The sequence below is a fragment of the Colletotrichum gloeosporioides genome (assembly GCF_011800055.1).
Source record: "Colletotrichum gloeosporioides strain Lc1 chromosome Unknown consensus_27, whole genome shotgun sequence".
In the NCBI taxonomy this organism is placed as follows: domain Eukaryota; kingdom Fungi; phylum Ascomycota; class Sordariomycetes; order Glomerellales; family Glomerellaceae; genus Colletotrichum; species Colletotrichum gloeosporioides.
The window spans coordinates 341943-363838 of record NW_025544672.1 but is presented as its reverse complement, the minus strand read 5'-3'; the positions used below and the strand labels follow the sequence as shown (position 1 = coordinate 363838).

Sequence of the window (21896 nt, the reverse complement as noted above, 5' to 3'; positions counted from 1 at the left end):
GTTGTCTAGGCATTCGGGCAAAAAGGGGCACTTGCTTGGGAAGCATGGAAGAACTTGCATCAGTGGCACAATCCTTTCTGATTGTCTGAGACCCAAATGAGGTGTCCGAGAGGGGACATTCAAGCGAATCTGCCCAGAATATCGGGAATGGTTTCCAGGGTTCTCGTCCAACCGTTGGAACTGTTGGAGCCAGCAAACGTCGTGATTTCGGGGGTGGAACCCTGCAAGGTGGGCATCAGGCTTCTTGCCCATTTGATCGCGCTCGAGGGGTGCGGCACAGCTCTCAAAACGTTGCGTTGAATCTTGGACCGTCATTGGCACCTTACCATACGCGAGATTCCCACGCTTAAATCAATGTCTGCTAAAAGTTTTCGCCCTCCTCCTCTACCAGACTTTGCGACATCAACTTGCGGAAACGGCGTGCCCTGTTTCGTTCAATCACTGGCCGTAGAGACAACAGACAACGAAGCATGCGAATAACGATGCGGCTTTTCCCTTTGGCCGCCGCTTGCGTATCGGCCACGACGCGCTTGGTCTACGACACCTACGAACCAGGCTACGGCCCAGACGGGCCATGGAACGAGATAGCTGTCTTTATCAATCAGCGTCTGGAGTCAACAAATTCCGCAGGACCAGTGGTCGCGGTGCGCATGTGGCCCACGGGAGGCTCACCGGTTGAGCTACTTTCAAAAGATGTCTCGGGTGTCTACAGTGGAGAGGCATCCAAAACTGCCGTCAAATACGATGGGGGTTTTCAGTACAGCCTTTTGAACCCATGGCCAACAGGATATACCGGGAAGAAAATGTGGTTCGACACGGTGAAGTTCCAACTTGAGGCAGACTCCAGCGGCCCGAATTTCATGGACATCAATACCACTATTCAAGAGGTTTCGGAGCTGGAGGAAACCTACACCGATCTTTTGTCCGTCGGCGAATATATGCCGATCCCGGTTGGCATCCTCGGTCTCGGACAGAAGATCAACTTTGACAGTGAAGCGGAGAGGAAGAAGCTCGGGTTTCCGCTGTGGATCATCGACCAGTTTGTTGAGAGCAATACGATTACAGCAAACTCGTGGTTCCTGCACCTGGGCGACAACAGGGCCGAGCAAACCTGCTCGTTTTCTCTTGGAGGCTACGAAAAGAATCGCGTACTGGGACGAGTGGGTACCTTCGACCTTGATTCATTATTCGGCATGCCCAAGGCATTTCTCATCGACGTTGCGGTCGGTGTCGAGTACGGAGGCTCTCCCTTCCTGTCCGATCGAACTCTGGGAAGTGTCTGGGACGCAGACAACATCACAATCAGCGACAAGGAGCTCGTGAAGCAGTACGGCGGTCCTTCGGACTCGCTCATGGTTCTCCCGGACGCAGCATTTCCGTACATCTGCTTGCCACGCCGCGTGTGCGATGCTGCGGCCCAATACCTCCCCGTCTATTACGACGCCGCCCTGGGCTTATATGTATGGAACACCGCCGACGAGCTCGACCAAGTCAATCGAATCATCAACGCGCCAGCGTACATGAGCTTTACCTTCTCCGACATGTCCGCTGAAAACATAACGATCAAAGTACCCTTCGCATCGCTGTTCCTCGAAGTCACGCCGCAGAGAAATGGTTCGGCAGAAGACGCGAGGTACTGGCCCTGTAAGCCTTGGGCAGATCCGTACAGCGAGGAAGACGATCCCAACCCCGGGGCAGCTCTTATCCCATTCCATTTCGGGAGAGCCTTTCTACAGGCTGCTTTCACTGGATACAACTACGACAGAAAACGGTTTTACATGGGACAGGCGCCTGGACCAGACGCCGGGCAGAGAGTGCTTGTGGATGACGATGCCGACAACATCAGCTCGAACCCCGCCGATTCATTTGCAGCCTCATGGCAGCGACTATGGACGGCGATCGAGTCGAACAACAGCACTAACGCGACTTCGGATGACGAGGAGGCTAACGGTAGCAAAAGCGCTGGGGATGGGACGACCGCCGGGCGCACAGCTGGGATCGTCGTCGGGGCCGTTGCCGGGATCTGCGGGGCAATCGGCGGAGGGTGGTGGTATTTCGGACGCCGTCGCCGACAAGAAAATGGACGGAACGCCGCTATTCATTCCGGAGACGAGTATCATGCGATCGGAGGCAAACCGGAGCTGGATGGAGAAGGCATCCCGATAGCTGAGCTACATCCTGAAACAGCGAAACGAGAGTCACAGGTGCTGGCGGAGCTGCACTCACCATCACATCGGAACGAGCTTGAGGTAGAGAGCATGGTGTACGAGATGCCCGCTGGCGATGTCTCGCCGAGCCCTAGAGAGCAGCCAGCAAGTCATGAGAAAGGGGATCAGTCACCTCAGAAGCCATGAGAGATATAGAATGAGCGCCGAAAAGACAATGCCAAACTTTTATTTTTCATCATAAACCTATGCGCCCCGGATATCCAGCTTAGTTGAAAACAACAGTCTTGGTCTTGTTGAGGAACACGCGGCCCTCGGCGGTCCACTTGACAGCAGCCGCCAAAACCTGGCTCTCAATGTTGGAGCCCTCCTCGACCAGGTCCTTCGGGCTCATGCCGTGGTCGACTCTCGCGATGCGCTGCTCGATAATCGGGCCCTCGTCCAGGTCGGCGGTGACGAAGTGGGCCGTGGCGCCGATGATCTTGACGCCGCGGTCGTAGGCCTGGTGGTAGGGCTTCGCGCCCTTGAAGGACGGCAGGAAGGAGTGGTGGATGTTGATGATCTTGCCGGACATGGCCTCGCACAGCTTGGGCGAGAGGACCTGCATGTAGCGCGCGAGCACAATCAGCTCAATGTCGTTGTCCTTGACGAGCTTGAGGATGGCCTCCTCCTGCGCGGCCTTGGTGTCCTTGGTGACGGGCAGGTGGTGGAAGTCGATGCCGTAGTTGCCGGCGAGGGTCTGGTAGTCCGGGTGGTTGGAGACGATGAGGGGCACGTCGATGGGCAGCTGGCCGGACTTTGCGCGGAAGAGCAGGTCGTTGAGGCAGTGGCCGATCTTGGAGACCATGATGAGGGTGCGCAGCTTGCGGGCGACGGGGCGGATGCGGTACCAGTCCAGCTGGAGCTCGGCGGCGAGGGCGTCGAACGGGGCCGTGAGGTGCTCCGTCGACTCCGTCTCGGTCGGGCCAAAATGCACGCGCATGAAGAACTTCTCCGAGACGGGGTCGGAGAACTGCTGGAGGTCCAGGATGTTGAGCTTCTGCGCCGCGAACACCCCGGTCACGGCGTGCACGATGCCGGACTTGTCCGGGCAGGACAGCGTGAAGATGTGGTCGTGCTTGGCGGAGGCCATGTTGAATGATGGTCGGGAGGGGGTTGAAGAGGTGGTTGTGGTTGGATTAGGTTGAGAGGTGAGAGGGAAGTTCCTGTGATCGCAATGCAAAATCTCAGCCGCCTCCAATGAGTTTTCTCTCCTGAAAGAATGAGTCAAACACTAAAAACGGCCGCGGGGCACCAGTTCCGTTCTGAGAGCCCCTCCCGAGCTCGGGGATGATTCGGAGACCCGCAAATAAGCCCATCTAGCTGCTACTGAAATGTGATGAGTGAAGGGAAGTGGGAGGCTTCATCTTGGTAAGCCTCAAGTGAGTGAGTCTCAAGAGAAAACATCGAGACATGAATGCGATTGAGTCAATGGGAAGAAAATCGACAAGATGTGTGTACCTGCATGTCTCACTGGGTTCAGGTGTGGTGACATCACCCCTCCTTCAGTGACGATCTCAGGGTGCCCCTCACTGTCTTATCGAGGGGCTGACCGTTGATGAGCTGGATGAAGGCCCAATCGATTCTACAGGACCAGAGGCTCGGTATTGGAAGTGGCGTTTTCCTTTTACTCAATCGATATTTCATGTAAACGGCTTATTCAATTGCAATTGTCATTGCTGGCTAAAACTTCCCTTTGAACATGGTCAATGGCCAAGTTGAAGGGCCGAGTCAGTCACACCGTCTGCATAAGATCAACAGCACACTTATGCAGTCTTCACAATTATAATACTCATGTTGATGGGTTGCGAACTATCAGGCTGGCGATGAGTACTCTACTCTAAACGATCTCTAGGTTTCATTATGTTTACTTTACGAAAGAAACATTTGGTCTGGTGGGCATTTCATAATGCCCGAGAGGGAGCTTTCTTCGTTAAGAATTCCTTCAAGAATTAAGTCCTTGAGGGGCTTGACCAGATGGTTAAAAAGGTTCGCAATATTGGTTATCTCGAGTTTAAAACTTTTTTTTCGCCTTCTGCATATCTACCTTTGGAGGACCAATAGGCCACAAGGGTTGGCAGAATCAATAAAACCACAGTCATGGGACACGCGCGCTGTCCTTTCGCCGTCCTTCCTCGTCGTCGTCCACCGTCGTCGTCCTTCGGTATCGTCCTTCGTTATCGTCAAGCTTCAATATCTGAGATTGGGTGATATCAGACTAGTACCTTCGTTCCACCAACATGGCATCCCTAATGTGGCTCAAGGCTTTGGACTTCAAGGCCCACATCCTCAAGGCCTTCATCTTGGTCGAGGATCTCGTGGGCTGGCACCCCGTCGGCCCCGACGGCGTCGCAACACCAGACCTATTCCCCTCCATCTGCCCGATGGAGGCTCCCGGGCTCGCCATCAACCACACGCCGCAGCAGGTCGTCTGGTCGCACAAGCCGGTCTGCAAAGGCTACGTCGCCGACCCGGCCTCCAAGTACTGCGTCTACACCGACACGCAGTACGGCCCCAACGGCATCAGCATCATCGCCAAGCAGCGCGTCATGGACGCCAGCATCCTCGAGTGCTTGGCCAACAACCGCACCATCCTCCCCAAGAACACCCAAGCACACTTCTCCCGATCGACCAGCCCCCAGCCGTACGAGGTCGTCGACGTCGAGGGCAAGGGCAAGGGCCTCGTCGCCACGCGCCCTATCGCCGCGCATGAGGTCATCCTCACCGACGAGGCGACCCTCATCATGGACAAGAACATCCAGCGCTGGATGACGCAGCCTGACGGCTACAAGCTGCTCAACGCCAGCATGGCGCAGCTGCCTTCCCCCGCCGTCATCGCCGACCTCCACCGCCTGCCGACCGCCAAGGGCAACCTCGTCTTCGACACCCTCAACGCGAACAGCCTCACCATCAAGCTGCGCATGCCCAACATGGCCGTCCTCCCGCGCATCGCGCGTATCAACCACGACTGCCGCCCCAACGCGTACATGCGCCTGCCCACCGACGGGCTGTCCGGCACCGTCGTCGCGGGCGAGCAGGGCATCGCGCAGGGCGAGGAGATCACCATCAGCTACTTGCCGGTCGAGTACGCAAGACAGCGCCGCCAGCGGAACCTGGTGAAGGATTGGGGGTTCGAGTGCGGGTGTAAGCTGTGCACCATGCCGGAGGAGGAGGTGGCGGCGTCGGATGCGAACAGGAAGAGGCTGCACGAGCTGGAGACGAAGTCGCAGTATGCTTCGTATGATAGCAAGACGGAGGAGGCGATCCAGCTTACCGAGGAGAGCTTGGAGGTGCTCCGCGAGGAGGACTTGATGATCACGGCGAAGTGGCGGTATATGTGGCTCGCGATGTTGTACGAGAAGCTGGGCCGGGAGGACGAGAAGGAAAAGTATGAGAAGATGGCGGATGAGTGGGAGGAGAAGTGGCTGGGTGATGATGTGGATTGGGAGATCCGAGCATAAAGATGTCGCATCATCCAAGATTTCGTCGGGATGTGTAGTAACTAATCATTATTCGATTGTGTAGCAGGGCTTCTTTCGTACCCGATAATATCTACAGTGAATTAATCTACTTGTTCAGCCGGGGAGCCCTCTCCGGCTCTCTCCAGTAAAGACACGCCTCCCTGCGGATGACATCCTCCTCGACCCTCGTGCCGTTGTTCGGCTCAACAACAAGCTGCAGCGCCGGCTGAGACTCGAGGCCGTAGCCCGTGGGCTTGTAGCTGGGCCACTCCGGGCTGCCGGGGTACCTGTGCGTGTTCGGGTCGCCCGACAGCACGAAGCTGGACAGATACCCGTGGTAGACGTGGCTGATCTCGGGGTACTGCACGACGGGCTCGTCCCAGGTATACTTGGTGTCCGCCGTGTGCGGGATGCCGCGCCAGGCGGGCCACGAGTTGTTCGTGTTGAAGCGCAGCTTCCAGGTCGGCACGTCGGCGAGCGACGCGCGGTACGCCGTCTCCTGGCCGGGACAGATGTATGCGTAATCGCTCCACGCGGCCGAGAGGCGGTTGTACTGCGTGCTGTTGGGGGAGTTGGCGAAGGGCGAGTCCGGGTGGGTGGCCGGGTCCGGGTAGAGCTCCTGCAGCAGCGCGAGGTCGGTCTCGTTGAGGGCGGGGGACGTGTTGTGCATGTAGTCGACGAATTCCTCGTTCGTCTCCTTGTCGCCGGCCATGTAGTACTTTGCCTCGTCGTTGACGTTGGAGGTGATGGTCGGCACGTGGAAGAAGGTGCCGTCGTAGCCGGACTGCGAGCCGAACTTCTCGAGCAGCGGGCCGCCCTGGGTCGGCTGGAAGGGCCAGGTCAGGGCCGGGTCGTAGTCGTTGTACAGCTGGGTGCTGATGTTGCGGATGGCGTCGATGTCGGCGGCACGCAGGCAGGACAGGGCGGCGGCGTTGTCGGCGCCGTCCGTCGGGCAGCCGAGGTAGGCCATGTAGGTCTCGAACTGCTTGACGTAGAGGGGGTAGGTGGCGTTGGGGAACGCGCGGGCGGTGACGGAGCCGGACTGGTGGATGGCGCGGGCGAAGAGCGGCTTGCCGGCGTCGGCGTCGTAGTTGTGGAAGTAGTGGATGCCGACGGAGTGCCCTCCGGCGGAGCGGCCGCCGATGGTGACGGCCTCGGGGTCGCCGCCGAAGGCAGAGATGTGCTTCTGCACGAACTGCAGGAAGAGACGCTGGTCGAGCACGCCGAGGTTCAGCAGGCCCTCCTCCTCGAAGAGGGCCGACGGCAGGAAGCCGAGGGAGTTGAGGCGGTAGTGGAAGTTGACGACGGTGATGGGCTCCTTGGAGGAGGCGGCGAAGGCGGCACCGTCAAAGGACTTGTAGCTGCCGGCGACGAAGGCGCCGCCGTGGATCCAGACGAGGACGGGGGTCTTCTGGTCGAGGGGCACGCCGCGGGTGCGGAAGACGTTGAAGTTGAGGCAGGCCTCGTCCTGGGTGCTCACGTCGGTGGAGGTCGGGTCCTGGACGCACGTCTTGCCGAAGGCGGTGGCCTGCTTTGTGCCGTTGAAGGCGGCCGGCCAGGAGACGGGCTTGAAGCGGCCCTCGGGGCCGGCGGGCTGCGTTGCGTAGTCCATGCCGAGCCAGGCGTCGACGGGCGCGGGGAGCGCGCGGCCGCTGAAGGTCGAGTTGACGACGGTGCCGGCGAAGGTGCCGTAGTCCTTGAGGGTGACCGGGTTGTAGGCGGCGGCCGGGGACAGGACGACCTGCGACGCCGCGAGGAGCGACGAGGAGAACTTCATGATGACTGACTGGGTCGAGCCCTCGTCTCCGTGATGTCTCGGTTGTACTTCTTCACCGTGGATGAAGGAGGTGAAGAGGGAGGAACATAGCAGCACCGATGCGCAGCACCGGATGCCGCCGATCTTTAAGAACATTTTTTTTCTTCTCTCGTTCCCTCTTCCGCGTTGCGCCGCTTCGTGTTTCCCCTCTTGATGGCGACAATTTCCCGACGACCCGCTCACAAGACGACCCCGTTCGTCGCTGGGATGGTCTTGACGGAGGCAACGTTGACGGTGTAACCCATTGACCACTGACGTTGGAGAATTGAGAAGAGTTGGAGAAGCCCGGATCCCTGACTCAAGCATCAAGGCACACCCGGGCAGCGGAGAGCTCGCTGCGAGCACGCTAGATCCGTGGAGATCGATGTCATTGCTTAAGCGAAGAGGGGTCTCTCTCCGATATCGTCGGCGCTCACTTTTGGGGCCCGGGGTCCCAAGAATCAAGATGGGGATTTGACGCTGTGCAGCCAGTGAGGTGAGCGGTGTTGATAAGAAGCAGCGCAAATGACTAAATCTCCAAACACAATGCTTCAACTGCTCACCGAGAGAGCGAGAGAGAGCCCCGCAAAGAGAGGCCTTTTTGGGGATCGGCAAGGGTAGCATGTACCCCAACCTCCCTTTTTGCCAGCCGGTCGGCTCTTTTCTCAGGAACGTCGTGGATTTTGGCATTAACGAGTGGAGTTTGGGAGAGGCAGTGCGATTGATGATTGATGAGGAGCACAGGGTCGAACAAGGTGCGATAACCACGCTCTGATAGCGACCGCAACATCCGTCATCCGAGATCGTCTTCCGCGATCCGATATCTATCCTCTATCTTCTTTTTGGGTTGGTCTTTCATGTTCAGTCGTGATATCGTCATTGACATCTCCCCGTCCGCCACGTCTTGCGGAGTAACCCGAGCATTTCTGAGCAGCCCGACGGCGCAGATCGGGTTCATCCCATCCCCGAAGACCGTGCACCAAGTGATTTTCAAAGTGTTCGCTTCTGGTGATGATGAGAGCAGGGTATGTCTCATGCTCGCCTCAACCGGCCATCTCCTCGTCCTCATCGTCATCTCCAAGCCCCGCCTCCAGGAACGACGCGCGGTTCTGCTCGACGGCCTGCACGAACTCCTCCTTGCGGAACGCATCGGGCCACCCGTATTCACGGTACAAGCCCTTGACCAGCTGCAGCAGTGCGTTAGAGCAATGGTTTCGCGAGACGGTGTTTTGGTGCTCAATTGCAAAACTCACCTGTCCCTCCTCGGTGTGCTCCTCCACAACCCGCGCATCCCACTTGCCCGACCGCGGCGCCGGGACGACGTCCAAGTTGCCCACCTGCGCGTAGACGTTGTCAAAGTAGGTCTCAATCGGGACGGCCTCGACGGCCTTCCACGGCTCTCCCTCTGGCGCATCCTCATGGCCCTCAAACTCGGTGCCGTAGGGATAGATGCATCCTGTGTGATTGTTAGTAACTCATCAGGTCTCTTCATTCGCACTAGACGTAGACTCTCAAAATGAGAATGAAAAGGAACATTGTCAGAATGAACGTGTAAAAAAAGAAAGAAAAAATGAAACCAACCCTCGTCCGTATCAACCAGCCACCAAATCCCCTCGTCCGCATGCGTCAACGAGACCATGCCCGCCGGCACGGGCCCGTCAAACGGCGCGAACCCCAAGTCCAGCATCGCCGTCGTCGCAAAGTCCTCCCCGCTCGCCGTGCCGAACCAGCGCCCGTCCCGCAGGTACCGCAGCGGGAACGTCTCCGTGTACACCTCGACGGGGTCCGCCGTCTCGTTCTCGCGCAGGTACGGCATGTGCCGCAGCAGGTCGATCGCCGTCTCCGAGCGGCCCATCGCCCGCAGCGCGTCGACGCGCAGCTCGGCGTCGCTCCAGCCGGTCCCCGAGGGCGGCAGCTGCACCACCGAGGCGTCCATGTAGCCCATCCGCACGAGCAGCTCGTAGTGCCGCGTGAGGCAGTTCACGACGGTGTCGCGGTTGTAGCCTGACATTTTTCCTTCTTTTTTCTTCTGATGAAAGATGAGGAAAATGTGTTCTGAGAGTTCTGGCTGAGAGGTGGGAATCTTGTTGGTGAGGTGAAGATTTTTGAGTGAGCGGTCCCTCTCCCCTCGCCCCGGTGTGGGGCGCGTCGTGGAGGCGGGTTACTGGTTCCTGAATCGACTGCAGAAAGGACGATGAAGAAGACATCATCAACTATGATATCGCGGTTTGCAGCGTGTATTTAAGCTTTGCGATACGTCAGGATGATCAGAAATCACACCGATTTCTGAACCCATGCCAATTGGATGCTTTGCATCAATGCAAACGTCGTAAATAATATTCCTAGTCATTTTGTTTCACGAGTTAATGCTACATACAACGTCCAAGCGACGTTTTGACCTTTTTCGACCAATGTGGTAGAAATCTACGCAACTTCTAAAAACATTATACGGCATATTTTTGAAGCCATCTATGCGACTAGAATTTTGTTTGGAAAATCCGGAATCTCTGGGGAGCTCAAGGTGGATGTAGATGATAGTATGCTCACTTCTCGTCGTCAAGCACCAGCAGGTTCCTGTACACAGCGTTAGAAGAAATCGTGGGCTACAGTGAAAGAGAAACTCACCATGAGACATTCCATCCATGCCGTCCTCCTAGGCTCTTACACATCCCCCGACTGCCCAAGTTATCCGGTGCAACATCTGCAGAACACCATCCGTCCGGGCCATATTCGGACGTGCTCCTCTTGAACAACTTGGCGGCGAGAGCCTTTGCATAGCCTCTCTTACGATAAGGCTCCTACGAAATATTAGTAATATTTCCTTCTACGCTTTCACTTAATAACTCACCTCGCAGTGAAGACTCGACAGAGAAGCATCAGTCCCTAGAGCCAAAGTCTAAGCATCGCTCGCCCAAGCATTTCACTCTTTCAACCTACCCAAGAACGACCACGCAATAGGCGTCCCATCCTCCAACTTCAGCACCAAACTCGGGAACGTCAACAACGTCTTCCTTTCCAAAAGTCAGCACCCCAGTCCCCTCCCCATCTCCCACATAAAACTTACACCTGCCGCGGAATACTCGTCCTCGAAATGACAACCTCACAATCCCTCTCATTCGCCCTCTCCCACCTCGCCCCCGGCGGCAACTCAACCTCCACCTCCCGCACATCCTCCACCCGGAACAGCCACTTCTCATACTCATACTCCTGCCGCGCCTCGATGCCCACCCCGCGGCGCACCATCGCCTCCTTCACCGCCGTCGCCAGCGTGCCCACCAGACACCGCCCCGGGTACCCCCTGTGCTGCGGTTGCTCGCGCGCAACAGCTTTCACGGCATCGACCACCGCGACGATCTGCGCCTCGCACACCTCGCGGTCCGCCGCGGGAATGGAGGATGGTGGGGAGTCTTCGAGGGTGGAGTACATGAAGAGCGAGGTCTCGATGCCGCTTCCGAAGTCGAGGTACGCGGCTGCAAAGTTCCGCGCGGAAGATACGGGGGCGTCTGCGGCGAGGATGATGCGCGCTGTGGGCCGTTGGCCGCCGGGGAAGCCTGTGAACTGCAGGCGCCGGAGGACGGGAAGTGAGTTTGGGAGGTGGGATTCGAGGAGGGGGACGAGGCCGTCCGGGACGGAGGTGTGAATAGCGGCCATGTTTGATAATCTGTGATTCTGTGAGCAGAGTGTAGTGTCAAAGGTTGAAGTTCTCGTGAAGCTGGCTGCCGAGAGAATTGCGTGCTGAGGTTGATATGCGTCACGTAGCGGGTGGTTATCGGCGTTAGGGAATATCCGCTTGGTGCGTTATCACATCAGATGATTGGTGTGGCTCGATGAGGAAGTTGCCAATGGAGACATGAGAGTGACTCACCCATCACCCTCATCCTAAGTGTCTCTTGCGCTGAAGATGTATGGGATGAGTCAACTTAGACATTACTATTTTAACGTTCATTGATGTCTCATGTGATATTTGCAGTGATTGATGATATTTAATGTGTCATTTACGACCACTTTGATTCGTATGTGAAGATAGCCACATAATTGTCATCATTGAGAGTATCAAGTCAACGGATGAAAATGAACACTATGGTGCACTTAAATATTAGATATATGTAGTGTGGAAAAGTAGAGAAACAATCCTGGCTGAATGTACGTGCTTAAGAACTCGTCATTATGTTTGGCCGACATGTTCCTCAGACCCGTCGATGAATTATTCCGCATTTCATAGAGCCTCAAGGCCACCATGGAGATGGACGTTTCATTTTTGTAGTAGATACTTGCTTTTCATGATTCTCTGCATCAGTTTGCTCCTCATCCAGAACAACGTGCCAACAATATTTGCCTTCACCCGTACACCAAGCCCACCCACGCCCCCAAAAGCTGTGCTCCTGCACCAAGAAAACTCAATTCCCTCAACTCCGATGCCAACCGCCGGTGACAGCTTGATAACGATCTACTCTCCCGCCCACGGAGATACACGGTAGCGGGGTGCGCCCTTTTGACGTTGGACGTTCAAAGTAGGCTAAGCCCCGATGGACCGTGTGGGGGGCTGCCGCCAAATGTCTCGGTCCAAAAAATCTCCTCCCAACCCCATTCCGGATCTGCACCGGGTGGCCGCTCAACAAGAAAAAATTTCCCCCCATGTCGCGATGGCGGTCGGTGAGCCCTGTGCCGTGAGGTAGTGACTCACTGGCTCACCTCGCGCTTCCCCAACTCCTGGGACCCCGCACCAATGACCCTGGCACGCAAGTCGCGATCACGACTTACGCGTCGGGGAGGTGGTAGATCTTCTGGATGTCGTGGAGCATGGACTCGTGATCAATCTTCAGGTCCTTGAGCAGACCGTCGTTGAAGCCAAACACCCAGCCGTGGACGATGGGGAACTTGTTCTTGGCGTAGGACTGCTGGATGGCAGCAGTCTTGATGACGTTGCGGCACTGCTCAATGACGTTGAGCTCGACCAGGCGGTCGTAGCGGGCCTCCTCGTCCTTGATGGCGTCCAGCTCGGCCTCGTGGAAGCGGTAGACGTCGCGGATGTTCCTAAGCCAGGGGTTGAGGAGGCCCAGATCCTTGGGGGTCATGGCGGCCTTGACGCCGCCGCAGCCGTAGTGGCCGCAGACGACAATGTGCTTGACCTGCAGGTGGCGGACGGCGTAGTTGATGACGCTCATGACGTTGAGGTCGATGTTGTTGACGAGGTTGGCGATGTTGCGGTGGACGAAGGCCTCACCCGGGCCGAGGCCGGTGATCTGCTCGGCGGGGATGCGCGAGTCGCTGCATCCGATCCAGAGGTACTCGGGGGTCTGGCCGGCGGAGAGGGTGACGAAGAAGTTGGGGTCTTCCTTCTTCTTCTGCTCGGCCCAGGCCTTGTTGTGCTCAAAGACGCGGTCGTGCGTCTGCTTGAGGTACTTTTCAATGTCGTTTTCGGCCATCTTGTCGAAGTCGGGCTGCTCAGGGATGGGCTTGGTGACCTTGGAGAAGCCGGCGTGCTGCTGCTGGATGTGGTGAGGTCTGAGGGCGGCGATGTTGGGGAAAGGTCTTGGGGGAAGAGGACGGCCGAGTCGCGCAGAGGATAGAAGAGAGCGCGAGACGGGGCTGGATTTAAACATTAGAGGAAAGGGAAGAGGCAGAAGCAAGGGGGGAGGAGGGAGGAAATAAGAAGGGAGAGGAAAGGGGAGAAGGATGACGGGAGGACGGAGGAAGCGGAGGTGATTCGGGAGGAGGAGCTACAGGCGAGGCGGCTGCAGGTCCGGAGGTTTGGCGCGATTGGCTGCTGGATCTGGATCTGACCGTAGAGGAGCCAAAGGAGCCAAGATTGAAGAAATGTCGCAGCAAGCACGCCTTTCCTTCCAATTGCTTCTTGGCTGCGGGCTGCCGTTGCTGCTTCGTCTTCGTCTTCGGAAGATTTGTTGGGAAGGTCCGACGATCGCGCTAGAGACGTCACTGCGCAGAACGGTGCCAAGACGGTGCGTAAACGGTGCGGCGCTCCTGTTTTGTTCTGTCGATAGTCCGGCGCTCCGGCGGGGGAGGGGGGAGGTTGGGTGGTCAGGTACGGAGTGTTGAATTGACTTGGGGGGAAATGATGAGGTTGGGACAGTGCAGGTTCGCAGTCAGTGTCACTATCTATCGGCGAAACTAAATTATCACGGGAAGGGTTCGAGGGAAGATGATGGACCTAAAAACGGAGACTAGGTGCGGCAAACGGGAGCTTGGCGAAACAGACGAACAAAGCTTCAACTGTTTGAAGAAATCTGGGCGGCTAATTATACAGATCGCATGTAATATCTCACTCACCAAGAAAAGAACGATCGATCTGGACTGGATCTCAGAAAAGCAGCAAGGTACAGGCATGAGTCAACAACGGCTTAAAAGCGCTCACAGCCCAAACGGCCCAGCAGGACAGCGATGAACCCCGCCGGTACCCGTCCGCAACTCTGGAACGCCCACGAAGCCATGAAAAAAAAGCCATAAAAGTTTCAATAGCGCCGCCGGCCCCCCGTTTCAATGTGCGCGGCCAATTTCTTGGCTGACAACTTACGGAAACGCGGCCCTGCGACTGCATCTCGCTGCCGACGATCTTGGCCAAGACGGCACATACTGATTTCCAGCCTGGGTTAGGCGTCATCTCACCGACAGATTCCCGAGGGGTGATTTGACATGTGCAGAAATTCATGGATGGATGGATGGATGGCAGGAAAAATGGAGGCACGTTGCACCGGAGCCTTGCTGAATCTGGGGTTTGAGTCAATTCGAAATCCGTTGATTCGTCTCCATGCTCTTCCCTCAACATCCAGCCCTGGCCCCCTGTTCCTTTTTCTTCCTGCACTGTGTCGCGCCTCCGAACCGGTCACCACGCCGTTGTTGCGCCGTGGAAGGCCGGCTCTGGCTCCACATATTCTCGGAGCCCCGGCGTCACTGGACCAAGCACCTCCGGCTCGCTGTCTTGTCTGTCTTGCCCCCCTCTCTTCCGTCCAGTTCCGTCTTGATCCCCACCCTTTGACTCGTAGTGTCTCTCACCTGTACCATGCATCCGCTCACATAAGAGTGTCTCATCAAAGTGCCGAACCTTGCAGCTGATGCTCCTACGTCTCTTGAACTCAACGGGGTTCCCGGGGACGCGAGCTCGACCTTGGGCAAAGAGGTCCCAGCGAATTCCCGCCATGACCCCCATCGGCACAGTGCCCCCATCCTCCTCCTCGACAAGTCGCATCGACTTGCAGACGACCTTAGCTTGGACCCCAACGGTCCCCGAATTCCTTTTGTCATTCAACAGCGGCACATCCGCACACCAGTTCAGGCAGTAAGGCCACTCTGCGCTCACTAGTCTGGTGCCTTTCCTTCCGAAGGAAACATGCCAAACTGGGTGAAACCGGAGAGGGGAAACCCCTGCGTGTCAGTGAGCGGCCCCCGCGTGTTCTAGCTTTGCTTTTGTTCGGCTGACAGAGCAGAACCATGGACGGTTCGTCTCTTTGGTCTAGCAGAGAGAAAGCTACTTTGCCTTGGAGCCTTTTTGATCTCGATGGAGGCGGAATCCTTCATTACTAGCTGCTTGCTAGTAGCTGTCAAAATCGAAATAGCAGCACTAGGCTGATGGATTGATAGCCATTAGTCTATTCAAGAAACGCGGGGTAAAGACATCTGCAGTCAGGACAACTTGGAACATCATGAATCGCAACCAGCTGCATCGTCTGGTGGTTCAACGTAGGAGGCAACACGTGAGAGTTTCAAGAAGGCAAGATTAAGGTGTCCCGTGAGCAGGAAGTCACGCAGGTTAAGCCTTCAGTTCGTCGCAATTTTGCATGCCCAGTGCTGATTTCCTCATACTTAACAGCACCCATTCCCTTGTCCCCCCACGTAGAAAGCTCGGGAGTCCTTTTTGTGAACCTCTTTTCGTTTTTCTTCTCTTCGTTTCGTCCCGGGTTGCCACTAGCTGGCAGTAAATATCGTCTCATTATTCATATCTAATCTTTTATTTTTCGTCTTTGCTTCGGTCAACCATGGTCACCTGGGGTGCACCATCACGACGAGGCCTGGCCCTCCTGGCCGCCTCTCTAGCCCTCACCCAAGCAGCCATCTTCCCCCGGCAGAGCAGCGAGGCCCCGCGCGCCTGGGTCACCGTCGAAGCCGATGGCGCCACCAAGACCATCACACCCACCGTCAACGACGGCAAGACAACCTCAGCGTTCCCGGGGAACACCGCCCTCCCGACGGCCGAGGCACAGGGCGGCGGCGCCTTCGTCCTCTGCAACCCCGCCGCCGGCTCAGGGGGCCTCGCGCAGCCGTTCTGCGCGCCGGCAAAGGACAATCAGGTGGAGGGTGGCAAGACGTACTTTGGTGAGCAACAACAGCTGCAGCTCCAACACCAGCTCGAGCAGCAGCAGCAGCCCTGTCCCCCCATGCATCGACTGCAACTCGTGGGACGGCCGCTAATCGTGTACCAGTCACCTGGGACGCCTCGCTCTTCCCCTCCTCCAACACCGTCGTCCAGGTCCAGGGCGACTACGGCGTGACGAGCACCATCAAGGAGCCCGGGCACGGCTTCTCGTCGCTCGAGATCCCGGCGGCGGCGGGCTTCTTCGAGTGGGCCGTGCTGGGCTACGACATGCCCGCCGGCGAGGCGATGGATGTGCAGCTGTTCCTGGCGGTGCCCGCGGCCAACGGCAGCATCGTCGCGCGCAACGCGGGGCCCAAGGTGCGCGTCGTCAGCAACAACCGGACCTCGGTCAACGACCCGGTGCGCCGCAAGGTCAACGTGCTGGGGATCGTGCTGCCCATCGTGTTTGGCGTGCTGTCGCTTGGTGGGATTGGCTGGTTCGTGTGGTGGTACGGCAGGAGGAAGGGCATGTTCGCGTCACGCAGCCAGGGCTATGGTATCGGGAAGAGTCGCGGGCAGAGGACGGACGGGTTGAGGCTTGCGGACGGCACTTTCACGTCGGCGAACCGCGGCGGGGTGGAGATGATGCCGCCGCCGAGACCGCCTCCGCCGAGCACCGGTAATGCCTTCCGCGATGAGCTGAACAGACAGGAGCGGAATAATGAGGCACGCAGCGACATGATGTAAGGGATGGACCAGATGCCTGGGTCACTTGACATGAGTAACGGCTTGTAACAACATTACGCTCGTTGAAAATGGGAGGCATTGTGTGATTATTGAGGGGGTAGACGGCAAGGGGCAGGTTCCGGGTAATGGATCTAATTCAAATAGAATACCCAAATCAAAAGCTCTGGGTATGATTTATGCCACACATAGTGGGAAGCTTGGGAAGACAGCAGAGAGTCGCACCGTATTATTGATTATGTCGTCTTCAACCCATGAACTCGGCATCACTTGATGCGAGTTGGCTTCAACCAAAGTGTGTGGCGATGGAGCCAAACGAGGTGAACGAGAAGCAGGCAAAATGATTTTGCTCTTTGAACCAGTGACCAAGTATGCTGATTAATGAATCAAAAGGATTCATGACAGGGTATACTCGTTTGAAATGGCCTAATACGACCCGTGAGGAGGATGGAAGCTTTCATCGAAAAGATCAACAGCTTTTGTGTTGTTCTCTCACAGCTGGAGCTCTGGCGGTGGATACCATCTCGAAACGGAAAGGTGGAACAAGCAGAGAGAGGGTCCACCTGGACTTTCCCATTGGCTGTGCTGAACCCAAAAATTAGGCGAGGGAAAAAACGCACTGACCAGAACCACAGGGCTTTCAAACCCCAATCGCCGCCGGCTGCGCTCGCTCGGTGTGGTCGCGAACATTTTTGGACATCTCGACAAATTTCCCCCTTCCGACCTCTGTCCCGCTCGAGCATCCCGTCAACTAACCCGACCACCACGTCCAACCAGCCCCAACCAACCGCCAAAATGAGCGCCGCGTTGAACAAGATCGCCCCCAACAGCCCCTCGCGGGCCAACCCCTCCGAGCTCGAGCAGAGCATCGCCCAGGCTCTGTACGACCTCGAGAGCAACACCGCCGACCTCAAGGTCGCCCTCCGCCCTCTGCAGTTCGTCTCTGCCCGCGAGGTGAGAAATACCTGAAGAATCCGCCAGAAAGGACTCGCACAGAAATCTCGAAATCGACAATCCTGTTCCTGCCGCCACGGAATGCCCAGCCAGCCAGTCGACCGACGAGAGAGAACCCATGGATATTTGACTCGCGCACCGTTGTTCCCCAGTTCCACCGATTGAGAGATATCGAGGAGAATATGGAAGGAACCGGAGCGAGCATGTTTCCTGCGACGGTTGGAGATCTCAGGTCTGGTCGAACTCTGCGCTGAAATTGCTGCAGCCGTGGCGGCAAAAGATTTGAACGCTGAAAAGACTCATAATCTCAGGAACAGGACGGGAAGCGGTCCAAGGCATTCGTCCTGGAGCTCGCATGCTGACTTGTGATCTTTGGTAATAGATCGAGGTCGGCCACGGCAAGAAGGCTGTCGCCATCTTTGTCCCCGTTCCTTCCCTGCAGGGCTTCCACCGCGTCCAGCAGCGGTAAGTTTTATATTCCCAAACTCCCATCTCCCCAAGCCGCGATGCTGATACCCTTCACAGCCTCACCCGTGAGCTCGAGAAGAAGTTCTCCGACCGCCACGTCCTGATCCTGGCCTCCCGCCGCATCCTCCCCCGCCCCAAGCGCTCCGCCCGCTCCCGCAACACCCAGACCCAGAAGCGCCCCCGCTCCCGCACCCTTACCGCCGTCCACGACGCCATCCTCACCGACCTCGTCTACCCCGTCGAGATCGTCGGCAAGCGCCTCCGCACCAAGGAGGACGGCTCCAAGGTCCTCAAGGTCATCCTCGACGAGAAGGAGCGCGGCGGTGTCGACTACCGCCTCGACACCTACTCCGAGGTCTACCGCAAGCTCACCGGCCGCGGCGTCACCTTCGAGTTCCCCCAGAGCGGTGCCTCTGACTTCTAAGCTACTCGTCCTCGTAAAGATGGCTGGGTTTCTTAGGGGAGAACTTCCTCACAAAAGTGTTTACTGGGTCGGTCAATGATGGATGGGGCATTTGGCATTTTAAGGTCTGCTGCAATGAAGAGCATGGCAATGACTGGTTGGTCAAAAGGGTCTGGCGTCTAAAGGATGTAGCTTGGCGGATTCACTCAATGACCGCCCCCAAAAATGCATATACCACACACTTGACCGCTGCCTTCCGTATTGTCCCTCTTGCTAGTGACCATGAAGTGATGTAACCTATGCCCATCAGTGATTACACCGTAAGCTTATGATGGAGTGCAAAGTCGAATTTGGGGTATCATTCATTCAGACATCTACTCCTGGCTGATGCGTCCAACTCCCAAGACGCACCAGTATGCTAGCTCCCTCTTTTCTCTAGCCTCCTTGTCCTTGCCCTGCGCCGTGCCAACATCCCCCTGGCCTTCCGTTTCCCACTCGAGGCGCACAAACATGGGTATCTCCAACACATCCTCGTCCCCAAGGAGCGCATCCTCAGCAGCCTTGCCGCTGGACTCCAGCCTGAGCGAGGCCGGGACAACTTCCAGCACGATGCTGACCCAGTTGCGGCCGCGATCGTAAATCTTGCCGACTTCCGCCTGTTGCAGCGCCCCCTCCTCGCCTCTCCGGCGCTCCTTTTCGGTGTCGTCTTTGAGCGCGTCGTCCCACATGTCCGTATTGGCGTCGATCTCGAACTGAGGGCAGAACACCGTCACGGTGCTCGCGAACCGGCCCGGCGTGCTGGACGGCGTGGCCAGGGACACCTTGACCGTCTCGAAGATGGGGTTCTTGAAGGTCAAGAGGTACTGCACCGGCTTCAGCGGGGCTAGCCACAGCTCCTGGGGTATCGGCGGCCTGGCCGTGGAGGGGATGTTCTGTGACTCCGAGGCGAGCGGCCGGATTGTGATGGTGGGAATGTAGCTCCCGGCGACTAGGCGAATGCGGAAGCGGGTGTTGGAGATTTTCGCTTCCGGCTTGCTGATAATGTGCCTGCAGATTGGGCATCGCTTCGACCGCTTGGTTCTCAGCAGGTAGGGAATGGGCCTCAGCTCGTCTCTGAAGCGCACAGAGTCCTGCTGGTGGGCGTTCTGGGCAATGGTAGCTGTGTCGTCGAGGACGGTCTGGCGAAGCTTTTCGATAGCCGCCGACTCGTCCAGGTCCGTCTCCTTCAGCCCCTCGTCTGTGCTGACTGCCTCACGCATGATCTGCACCTTGCCCCGCGCCTGCTTGTGGCCATAGTTGTTTCCCGTGTACAGACTCATGATACGCGACAGAGATCCGGGAGAGGAGAGCCCAAGGTCCCCAAGAGAAGACAGCCCGCCTGCAGAAGGGTTCGAGTTTGCAAGCTGGTTCTGGTAAAACGACTTGAGTTGCGCAAACTGCAGCTCCGTGTCCATGTCCTTTGCGTCCAGCGAGTAGTCTGCCCCGCTCTCCTTCTTCCTCTCCTTGTGCTCCTTGGGCGTCAACTTGGGCTTGCCGCCGTTTTGCAGCTTCGCCAGCTGCCCGTGGATGCCATTGGGCCTGTCGAACTTGATGCCAATCTCGGTTGAGCTCCAATTGCAGTATGAGCAGTTTAGGACGTATGGGCCACCCTGCGGGGCAGAGGCGTCAGCGGTGAGGAGACTGCTGGCTTCGGACCGCTCCTCAAGACTCGTAACCGCGAGGGGACCGATGCAGACGGGACATTGGAAACAGCTTCGAGTGCACCTGCGGGGAAACTATCAGCAAGATCGTCCCAAGTGGTGTCGCAGCACTGACGCGCTCACCTGTTGCCCTCGCTTTTTAGGTTACTGCTAGGCACCTCAAACAAGCAGTTGGGACAGTAGTAGGTGACAATCTCCTCGTTGACGCAGCGAGGACACCTGATCTGGTGGCAGTCCTCGCAGTACATCAAGTGCTCCAGGGGAAAGAGGCTGAAGTTGGCGCGCGGGGCGCGGGGGTCGAAGGTGCGCTCATCGTCCTCTGGGCTGCCGGGTGTCGAGGAGCCGTCTTCGCTCGCCCGCGTCTCGGAGCAGGGGCACCGGATGTAGGTGTATGGGGTCAAGGGCGCCATTACTGCTCCGACATAGTGGTTGACGGAGTCGATTCCGGGGGCTGGAGATGTGGTTCGGGGCCGACTGAGTTGTGCTGATCGAGAGGCGTTTGAAGTTCTGCACAGAGCTGCTGTCCCGGACGCGAAAGCGATGCCGTCCGATGGGTTCAACACGGCGCCGAATCAATCCCACCTCAGGTTTGGTGGACAGCAGCCGCCAGGTGCCGAGCTTTCGATGCACCTGGCAGAACAAGAGGACGGGCTTACCTTGATCCCGGGCCCGATCGTTATTTCGATAAAAAAAAGATAAGACGAGACGATTAGATAAGCGGGGTGAACGGTTCGCAGTGGAGCTTGAACTCTCGTACCCTCCATTTCGGCCGGACGAACGACTTACACGAACTTTCACGTCCTTCCACTGACTACTCATTGACCTGGGATGTCGATGGCCACCTTAGCTCATCATCCATCGCCTGTTGACACGCGCTACCGCTCGAACACTTTGCCCATTCCATTGGAGACGATGGTCGTACGAACGGACACTCGCTTCTCGCGTGGGCGTGGTGTCAAACCCTCAAGATTACCGACCGTCTCTTGTCACTGCATCGCCGGCTGCTTCGCCAAGCATGCCCCGAATCAGCCGTCACAGGTGTCACCCATCACCATTTCATTTGGTCTCCCACGAGAGACTTGACTCCTTCAGGCGAATCTACGACTTCGAATCCATCCCGATCAGATCGAAGGTCTCGGTGTCCCCGGGGATGATGGGAATGGCCACAGCACCGAGGACAACGAGACTCGACTCCGCCTTCCAAATGCCCAACCTTGTTCGCTCTGCCGGCCGCCACGCCCCCGGCCAAGCTTGCCTCTCGTACCTTATCTCGTCCAAGTCTCGTCTAAGGCTTCCTTTTGCCGTTCAATGGGTTCCACCTGGCTGGAAATTCTCCTTCAGCTTCGACGTTTTCGTTGCAGCAACAGCGCCGCGCTAGCGGCTGGCGGTCCAGACCCCTCTCAGTAGCGGCGGTCTAGGTCGCGCAAGCCTCCCGAAGCGAGCGAGAGCTGAAATACCCATGTTCTGGGAAGCGTGTCTCTCCCCCGGTCCGGCACTCGACGGCGGCCAAGGTTGATGGGATCCGTCTCCGGAGCTCCTTTGTGCCTCTCAGCTCGTCGAGCATGACTGTAGCCCGGCTGCAAGGGATGGCAGCACTCTGCACGGTGTGCGTCCCGCCACGCAGGCAGAAGAAGCAAAGCACCAGAGTGCCTGCATTTTCTGTGCCGGTCCGTCGTTCCACCCACAACACAGTCCGTCTGGGCGTTGATTGTGCATTTCGCTCCAGAAGGTCGTGTCCATCGCAACATCGACCAGCCCAGCGTTTTGGCCTCCCGAACACTCGCAGGCCATAGCTTTGTCAAGGTGTGCCGCCGACGAGGTGGCGACCAAAGAGGAAACCCGGCGAAGCAAAGTCGGGG

The 21896-nt window shown here is 57.4% G+C and overlaps 10 protein-coding genes across 10 annotated transcripts; 4 read left to right on the top strand and 6 right to left on the bottom strand.

Annotated features, from left to right (window-relative positions):
- Positions 1-482: 482 nt before the first annotated feature.
- Positions 483-2354, top strand: GCG54_00007467 (uncharacterized protein; the record flags this gene model as incomplete). The annotated part of the gene is made up of 2 exons (XM_045407448.1): positions 483-1644; positions 1726-2354. 2 exons carry the CDS (start codon positions 483-485, stop codon positions 2352-2354), a joined length of 1791 nt encoding a protein of 596 aa, XP_045266893.1.
- A 79-nt stretch (positions 2355-2433) lies between these two features.
- On the bottom strand, positions 2434-3297 carry GCG54_00007466 (Formyltetrahydrofolate deformylase; the record flags this gene model as incomplete). The annotated part of the gene is made up of 1 exon (XM_045407447.1): positions 2434-3297. One exon carries the CDS (start codon positions 3295-3297, stop codon positions 2434-2436), a length of 864 nt encoding a protein of 287 aa, XP_045266892.1.
- A 1147-nt stretch (positions 3298-4444) lies between these two features.
- On the top strand, positions 4445-5665 carry GCG54_00007465 (uncharacterized protein; the record flags this gene model as incomplete). Its single annotated transcript, XM_045407446.1, has 1 exon — positions 4445-5665. The coding sequence occupies one exon, from the start codon at positions 4445-4447 to the stop codon at positions 5663-5665; it is 1221 nt and encodes a 406-aa protein (XP_045266891.1).
- Positions 5666-5771: 106 nt separating this feature from the next.
- GCG54_00007464 (Acetylcholinesterase) lies at positions 5772-7442 on the bottom strand (the record flags this gene model as incomplete). Its single annotated transcript, XM_045407445.1, has 1 exon — positions 5772-7442. The coding sequence occupies one exon, from the start codon at positions 7440-7442 to the stop codon at positions 5772-5774; it is 1671 nt and encodes a 556-aa protein (XP_045266890.1).
- Positions 7443-8503: 1061 nt separating this feature from the next.
- On the bottom strand, positions 8504-9471 carry GCG54_00007463 (uncharacterized protein; the record flags this gene model as incomplete). Its single annotated transcript, XM_045407444.1, has 3 exons — positions 8504-8647; positions 8714-8916; positions 9042-9471. The coding sequence occupies 3 exons, from the start codon at positions 9469-9471 to the stop codon at positions 8504-8506; spliced, it is 777 nt and encodes a 258-aa protein (XP_045266889.1).
- Positions 9472-10003: 532 nt separating this feature from the next.
- Positions 10004-11120, bottom strand: GCG54_00007462 (uncharacterized protein; the record flags this gene model as incomplete). The annotated part of the gene is made up of 5 exons (XM_045407443.1): positions 10004-10034; positions 10086-10258; positions 10309-10343; positions 10398-10471; positions 10525-11120. Coding segments are annotated over 5 exons (909 nt in total), but the record flags the coding sequence as incomplete, so codon positions are not given.
- A 1097-nt stretch (positions 11121-12217) lies between these two features.
- Positions 12218-13063, bottom strand: GCG54_00007461 (Carbonic anhydrase; the record flags this gene model as incomplete). Its single annotated transcript, XM_045407442.1, has 1 exon — positions 12218-13063. One exon carries the CDS (start codon positions 13061-13063, stop codon positions 12218-12220), a length of 846 nt encoding a protein of 281 aa, XP_045266887.1.
- Positions 13064-15451: 2388 nt separating this feature from the next.
- GCG54_00007460 (uncharacterized protein) lies at positions 15452-16515 on the top strand (the record flags this gene model as incomplete). Its single annotated transcript, XM_045407441.1, has 2 exons — positions 15452-15788; positions 15809-16515. 2 exons carry the CDS (start codon positions 15452-15454, stop codon positions 16513-16515), a joined length of 1044 nt encoding a protein of 347 aa, XP_045266886.1.
- A 792-nt stretch (positions 16516-17307) lies between these two features.
- Positions 17308-18358, top strand: GCG54_00007459 (40S ribosomal protein S7; the record flags this gene model as incomplete). Its single annotated transcript, XM_045407440.1, has 3 exons — positions 17308-17466; positions 17849-17931; positions 17992-18358. 3 exons carry the CDS (start codon positions 17308-17310, stop codon positions 18356-18358), a joined length of 609 nt encoding a protein of 202 aa, XP_045266885.1.
- Positions 18359-18711: 353 nt separating this feature from the next.
- On the bottom strand, positions 18712-20447 carry GCG54_00007458 (uncharacterized protein; the record flags this gene model as incomplete). The annotated part of the gene is made up of 2 exons (XM_045407439.1): positions 18712-20101; positions 20161-20447. The coding sequence occupies 2 exons, from the start codon at positions 20445-20447 to the stop codon at positions 18712-18714; spliced, it is 1677 nt and encodes a 558-aa protein (XP_045266884.1).
- Positions 20448-21896: the final 1449 nt, after the last annotated feature.